Source organism: Boleophthalmus pectinirostris, unplaced genomic scaffold, assembly GCF_026225935.1.
Source record: "Boleophthalmus pectinirostris isolate CB_2022bp ecotype Guang Dong unplaced genomic scaffold, ASM2622593v1 HiC_scaffold_20, whole genome shotgun sequence".
In the NCBI taxonomy this organism is placed as follows: Eukaryota; Metazoa; Chordata; class Actinopteri; order Gobiiformes; family Gobiidae; genus Boleophthalmus; species Boleophthalmus pectinirostris.
Genome location: NW_026571153.1, coordinates 11,710,326 through 11,717,854, shown reverse-complemented (window position 1 = coordinate 11,717,854; position 7,529 = coordinate 11,710,326). Strand labels below are relative to the sequence as shown.

General features: G+C 35.4%; 1 protein-coding gene and 2 non-coding genes across 4 annotated transcripts; 1 reads left to right on the top strand and 2 right to left on the bottom strand.

Annotated features, from left to right (window-relative positions):
• Positions 1 to 409: 409 nt before the first annotated feature.
• Positions 410 to 483, bottom strand: trnan-guu (transfer RNA asparagine (anticodon GUU)). Its single transcript has one exon. It is a non-coding gene; the product is annotated as a tRNA-Asn (tRNA).
• A 647-nt stretch (positions 484 to 1,130) lies between these two features.
• Positions 1,131 to 1,204, bottom strand: trnan-guu (transfer RNA asparagine (anticodon GUU)). Its single transcript has one exon. It is a non-coding gene; the product is annotated as a tRNA-Asn (tRNA).
• A 905-nt stretch (positions 1,205 to 2,109) lies between these two features.
• LOC110170742 (C-X-C motif chemokine 9-like) lies at positions 2,110 to 6,674 on the top strand. 2 transcript variants are annotated; one of them, XM_020936434.2, is made up of 4 exons: positions 2,110 to 2,327; positions 2,402 to 2,513; positions 2,590 to 2,667; positions 6,458 to 6,674. In XM_020936434.2, the coding sequence occupies exons 1-4, from the start codon at positions 2,300 to 2,302 to the stop codon at positions 6,570 to 6,572; spliced, it is 333 nt and encodes a 110-aa protein (XP_020792093.2). In that variant the 5' UTR covers positions 2,110 to 2,299; the 3' UTR covers positions 6,573 to 6,674. The 2 variants fall into 2 exon arrangements, with proteins under 2 accessions (XP_020792093.2, XP_055012124.1); XM_055156149.1 differs by lacking the exon at positions 6,458 to 6,674 and adding an exon at positions 3,020 to 3,467 and having other exon boundaries at positions 2,114 to 2,327.
• Positions 6,675 to 7,529: the final 855 nt, after the last annotated feature.

The following is a 7,529-nucleotide window of genomic DNA, read 5'->3' as shown; positions in this document are numbered from 1 at the left end:
ATTGCAGGGTTTTAGTCTTATTTTATTTTACTGTTTTTATTGATTTAGGACTAGTATGATTAAATCTGAACGTTTATTTTATCACTATTATGTTTTTCATTGTTATTAGTAGGTATTTGTACAGCGCTTTGGAAACTGTTTGTGAAATGTGGATTGGATTGGATATATGTTTTTGCGTGTCTCAAAAAAATACGCTGACATAGTCCAAGTTGTGCAGACCAGAGAAAAAACGCGCAGAAAAGGGTACGATTGCACTGTTTACTCTCTGTAGTGAATGGTTCTGTCGTGTCAACAAATTCAAGAGGAATTATCAGAGCACGAGAAGAGTAACACGGCCTAACCTGCCTAATTTAAATCTAATTAATTTGCTAAAGGCTGAAGTTCATGTTGGTTAGAAAGGAAAACATTTCGTCCCTGGGTGGGCTCGAACCACCAACCTTTCGGTTAACAGCCGAACGCGCTAACCGATTGCGCCACAGAGACCTGAAAAACAAACTATTAATGGCAAAACAAGATCAGCTGACCCATGTCATTACAGCATTAACGTTGGTTAACTTACTTCTGAGTAAATATTGACAACTAACACTTTTTTGTTGCAGTACCATTCAAGTCCATTAGATGTCCTACTTAAACTAAACATGATCACTGAACAAGTTGGATTTTTTTCTCTTCTCACAAACAATAGTCTAAACATGAAACGAATATGTCATTTCTGTATTAATTTTAGTTACAACTAAAATGAAGATTTTGCCTTCATGCAGGCCTAAAATATATTGTGAAGGCTACAATAACCACCTGTTATAGCTACGGTCAAATGTATTTGTTAATGTTTTCTAAATATATTTTGATATCACTCACCTGTCTAAGTGGGCATGGGCCTGATTTGCAAAAAATAAATACATAGTTATGATAGCCTAATCCAAACTTTTACATTAAAATAAAATAAAGTGGGCACTTTACTTTTTTCTCCAATCTCCTTCTGTTCCGAAATCTTACTGTATTTAATTTGTGTACTTAACAAGGACAATGAGAGCCAGAGAAGCTATTTTTCGCTATTTACAAGCCTTTTAAGAGTTTATAACTATACAAATTCGTATTTATCAATGTACATACCGCTGTGAAAAGCTCTCCGTCCCTGGGTGGGCTCGAACCACCAACCTTTCGGTTAACAGCCGAACGCGCTAACCGATTGCGCCACAGAGACCTACATTGAATCAAGAAGAAGTATTTTTTTCTCTGGCGAACATAAGAGTCTGTATTCATTCACTTCTGTATTCCAAATAGGCCATAATCGACTGCACTGCCCTAAGCCTACAGTACACTACACTAGTGTTATCTGGAAGCAGGGATCTGAAACAAGTTATTTCAGATTTGCTGTGCTAATTGACACTCTTTTTATTCATGTAATGGAGCACCTGTGCTGCATCGCTTAAACAATAGACAGTTCATAAAAGGAGTATTTGGAATTTGTACTAGCTGCTGTTGTCTGCTGTCCTGGTTGCAGAGAGTTCCTAAGTGCAGTCAGTCCTGATCAAACCAGGACCTTCAATGTGTGTTGAGGTGATTTGCAGCTGACTGTAAAGCAGCTCCAAATCCAAGGCCATAGTCTCAACCAGGACAAATGTAGCTCACCCTATGAAATCTCTTGATTTACAGTCACAGCGGAGGAACTCAGAATAGAGCTGCTGCTCCTCCACGCTGAGAGGAGCCTCCTGGATGTGTCCATGAGGAGGTGTTCCTAGCATGCCCCATTGTGAGGAGGCCCCGGGGAAGACTCATGGTAAATATGCATGTTTTTCAAGGTATTTTTTGAGCAGTAAAAACTTCCATAATTAAAGCAATTTAAAAATAATTGTCAAATTAATCAATTAGCAAAGTAATGTTAGTAGCCACAAGTTGGAATGCGTTATAAAAAGTTTTGGTAAAGCAATCTCAAAACAATGTATACTTTACATTCATATTTTACACTGCAATCCCATGAGGAGCTTTGAATGTTTCTATATTCTATGACACAATAGAAATGAGGCAGTCACTGCAGGTCCTGACTTGAACTTTTCCTGGATCCCTATTAGGAAGTGAAACACTATATTCGGAGGAGAGACATTTAGTGAATGGTGAAGTGTAGCAGAGGAATTGTTTTACGTGGAAATTTGACAGAACTGCTGGAGTATAAAGATGAGGCTGGAGATGTCAGGGACATTACAAGCAACAAGTGGAGAAGAAGACAGCCATACCACACAGAAGTCTACTTACAAGACACTCAACAGTGCAAGATGAAGATCCACTTTGTCTTTCTTTCATGTGTGCTGCAATGTGTGCATCAAAACGTAAGTACCAAATATGTTGTAGAAGTTTATTCTTTGTTTTATTTTGAATTTTAAATTATGCCTATTTATTTCAGCATTAGAACCACGTTGCAGATGTGCTGAAACAGACAAATCAGTGAAACTTAACCTAATATTATCCTATCGGAAGACAGCCCCAACCATTTTCTGCAACAAAACTGAAGTCATGTAAGTACTCTGAAGAAAGTTGCCTATATGTAAAATAAAAATACCTAATAACACCAGTCATTGTTCTATTTTGCAGAGTGACCCTCAAAGACAAGAGAAAAGTGTGTATTGATCCCAATGGAAAATTCTTTCATTTTCTTGAGGAGTTGAGGAAGTAAGATTATTTTACTACAAAAACTACTACTACAAAAACTATTACTACTGCTACTACTGCTACTACTACTACTACTACTACTACTACTACTACTACTACCACCACTTCTACTACTATATCACTACTACTACTACCAGTACCACTACTACTACTATCATCACTACTACTACTACTACTACTACTACTACTACTACTACTTCTGCTGCTGCTGCTGTTGCTATTCCTACTACTATTAACTATTACTGCTACTGCCACCTTTCTGAAATAATTTCAGATCATGCTCTCTAATTATTATTTAGTCATGTTTAGTCATGTACCACAAGGACTCATCAAATACTTTGTGATTGTTTAGGAAATTGTCACAGACTCGAGCCAAGAAAAACTCTGCAATAACAACAACTGAACCACCAGCAGAATATTCAACTGCATCTGGCAAAACTCTCCAGACCTCATCACCTTTAATGTGAACTAATACTACTTCAAAACAGAAATAGCCACGGGAAAAATGGTTAAGACCTGATTTACTTTTATTTTTACAGGAATCAAAACATGCCACAGCTAGAAATCTTAAAGTTTTGTCTTTTAAATATATATTTTTTTATCAAAGGTACAGATCATTTTCTACTGACTGAAGTATATATTTTTAATAATATTTATGAGAGATTTAAGTTATGTTTGCATTTTATATCGACCATGTGAATGAAAAAGACTGTGACTTTTGAAGTGAATTTTGTTTTGTACAATATTTTCATATATAAAAGAAGATTGACAATGTTATTTCTTGTTTGTTGACACCTTATAAAGCCAGTAAATTGTATGTAAGTTTTGTAATAAAAACTAGTTAAAAATAATTAATAGTTTACTCATAATTTTTATGAGGGAATTATATAGACCAAAACAGAAAGGAGCTGGTAAAGAGCTGGTTAGCTGGAGTTTTGGGAGTGAACTGTGAAAATAATGATACATACTGTGTATATTATTTGTGCATTCAGAGTATACTGCATTGGTTTAAACTTCCTGAGTAGCTTTTCAGTTCCTCAAAAACACAAGCATTTATATAAGCTATAAGCTATTTTTATACAAACAAAGTAGTTGCAATGTGTGCACTTAATTGTACTTCAAAAATATCATGCACAAAATACACTATAGATTATTCTCTCCAATCTCCCAAGATATTACAGTTTTGTATTTCAGAAAAGTAGCACTTGAACTTTATACTCAAAGCTGCTGTTGTCTACTGTCCCGGTTGCACAGAATTCAGTCAGGGACCAACTGGGGTCCGGTTTGAGGGTTCGGTTTGCGGACCACAAGATCTCATCTCTGTTGTTTGCAAATGATTATGTCCTGATCAAACCAGGACCTTCAATGTGTGTTGAGGTGATTTGCAGCTGACTGTAAAGCAGCTCCAAATCCAAGGCCTTAGTCTCAACCAGGATAAATGTGGCTCACCCTATGAAAGGCAAATCTCTCAATTTACAATCATAGCAGAGGAACTCAGAATAGAGCTGCTGCTCCTCCATGCTGAGAGGAGCCTCTTGGATGTGTCCATGAGGAGGTGTTCCTGATGCCCACTGGGAAGAGGCCCAGTGAAGACTCATGGCAAAAATGCATGTTTTTCAAGGTATTTTTTGAGCAGTGGAAACTTCAATTTAAAAATAATTGTCAGTAGTGTTGGGGAGTAACAGATTACATGTACCGGAGTTACGTAATCAGAGTACAAATTCTGAGAAACTGTATTCAGTTACAGTTGCTGTTTCAGTGAGTGGTAATTGGATTACAGTTGCTTTGTTGAAATAAATGGACTACACGGCGGGATTTAACGGTTTTCACATTTTGGGCTATACCCCCCACCCCACCCTTTTTTTTTTTTTTTTTTTTTTTAGTAATTTCACTCATTGCCGGGAAACTAAACCAGGTCTAAAACTGATCTAAACCAGGACTAAAACCAGGTCTAAACTAGATCTAAACTAGATCTAAAACAGGACTAAAACCAGGTCTAAACTAGATCTAAACTCGATCTAAACCAGGTCTAAAACAGGTCTAAACCAAGACTAAACCAAGACTAAACCAAGGACTAAACCAGGACTAAAACAGGATTTAACAGGACTAATCCATGCTGTGCGGACGTGTCTCCTCCTCTTCTATCAATAATATTTTTTATTTGGTTGAGTAAAGTCTGAGCTTTTCATTTTCTTTTAGCAAACAAAACTTCTTATGTTATGATATCCGAGTCTTTGCTTCTCTACAGCAAATCAAGTAATCCAAAGTATTCAGATTACGTTACTCACTTTAAGTAATTTAATGGATTACATTACAAACTACATTCTGTGGTATGTAATCTCTAATCTGTAGGGGAATACATTTTAAAAGTAACCTTCCCAACACTGATTGTCAGATTAATCAATTAGCAAAGTAATGTTAGTAGCAACAAGTTGGAATGTGTTATAAAAAGTTTTGGTAACCCAATCTCAAAACAATGTTTACTTTGCATTCATATTTTACACTGCAATCCCATGAGGAGCTTTGAATGTTTCTGCATTCTATATGACACAATAGAAATGAGGCAGTCACTGCAAATTCTGACTTGAGCTTTTCCTGGATCCCTATTAGGAAGTGAAAAAGCATATTCAGAGGAGAGACATTTAGTGAATGGTGAAGTGTAGCAGAGGAATTGTTTTACTTGGAAATCTGGCAGAACTGCTGGAGTATAAAGATGAGGCTGGAGATGTCAGGGACATTACAAGCAACAAGTGGAGAAGAAGACAGCCATACCACACAGAAGTCTACTTACAAGACACTCAACAGTGCAAGATGAAGATCCACTTTGTCTTTCTTCTCATGTGTGCTGCAATGTGTGCATCACAAAGTAAGTACCAAATATGTTTTACAAGTTTATTTTTTGTTTTATTTTGAATTTTAAATTATGCCTATTTATTTCAGCATTAAAACCACGTTGCAGATGTGCTGAAACAGACAAATCAGTGAAACTTAATCTAATATCGTCCTATCGGAAGACAGACCCAACCATTTTCTGCAACAAAATTGAAGTCATGTAAGTACTCTGAAGAAAGTTGCCTATATGTAAAATAAAAATACCTAATAACACCAGTCATTGTTCTATTTTGCAGAGTGACCCTCAAAGACAAGAGAGAAAGTGTGTATTGATCCCAATGGAAAATTCTTTCATTTTCTTGAGGATTTGAGGAAGTAAGATTATTTTAAGTTTTGTTTATTTTAACATTAAAATGTATAAATTTACTAGAGCTACTAAGTTACTTATCTTTATGAACTTGTACCACCATCACTTCTGTATGATACTATGACTAATACTATCTACTGTTACTTCTACTTCTGCTGCTGCTTGATAAAAATATACAAATATAATCACTATACTTATACAAAAACTACTACTACTACTATAAAAACTACTACTACTACTACAAAAAACTACTGCTACTACAAAAACTATTACTACTACTACTACTGCTACTACTGCTACTGCTACTACCACCACCACTACTACTACTACTACTACTACTACTACTACCACTACCGCTACTGCTACTACTACTACTACTACTACTACTACTACTACTACTACTACTACTACTACTACTACTACTACTACTACTTACTGCTGCTGCTGCTGCTGCTGCTATTCCTACTACTATTAACTATTACTGCTACTGGCACCTTTCTGAAATAATTTCATGTCATCCTCTCTAATTATTATTTAGTCATGTTTAGTCATGTACCACAAGGACTCATCAAATACTTTGTGATTGTTTAGGAAATTGTCCCAGACTCGAGCCAAGAAAAACTCTGCAATAACAACAACTGAACCACCAGCAGAATATTCAGCTGCATCTGGCAAAACTCTCCAAACCTCATCGCCTTTAATGTGAACTAATACTACTTCAAAACAGAAATAGCCACAGGAAAAATGGTTAAGACCTGATTTTCTTTTATCTTTGCAGTAATCAAAACATGCCACAGCTAGAAATCTTAAAGTTTTGTATTTTAAAATATATATATATATATATATATATATATATATATTTTTATCAAAGGTACAGGTCATTTTCTACTGAATGAAGTATATATTTTTTATAATATTTATGAGAGATTTAAATTAAGTTTGCATTTTATATTGACTATACGAATGAAAAAGACTCTGACTTTTGAAGTGAATTTTGTTTTGTACAACATTTTCATATATAAAAGAAGATTGACAATGTTATTTCTTGTTTGTTGACACCTTATAAAGCCAGTAAATTGTATGTAAGTTTTGTAATAAAAACTAGTTAAAAATAATTAATAGTTCACTCATTATTTTATTATATTTTTATGAGGGAATTATATGGATCAAAACAGAAAGGAGCTGGTAAAGAGCTGGTTAGCTGGAATTTTGGGAGTGAATTGTGAAAATAATGATACATACTGTGTATATTATTTGTGCATTCAGAGTATACTGCATTGGTTTAAACTTCCTGAGTAGCTTTTCAGTTCCTCAAAAACACAAGCATTTATATAAGCTATAAGCTATTTTTATACAAACAAAGTAGTTGCAATGTGTGCATTTAATTGTACTTCAAAAATATCATGCACAAAATACACTATAGATTATTCTCTCCAATCTCCCAAGATATTACAGTTTTGTATTTCAGAAAAGTAGCACTTGAACTTTATACTCAAAGCTGCTGTTGTCTACTGTCCCGGTTGCACAGAATTCAGTCAGGGACCAACTGGGGTCCGGCTTGAGGGTTCAGTTTGGGGACCACTGGATCTCATCTCTGTTGTTTGCAAATGATTATGTCCTGATCAAACCAGGACCTTCAATGTGTGTTGAGGTGATTTGCAGC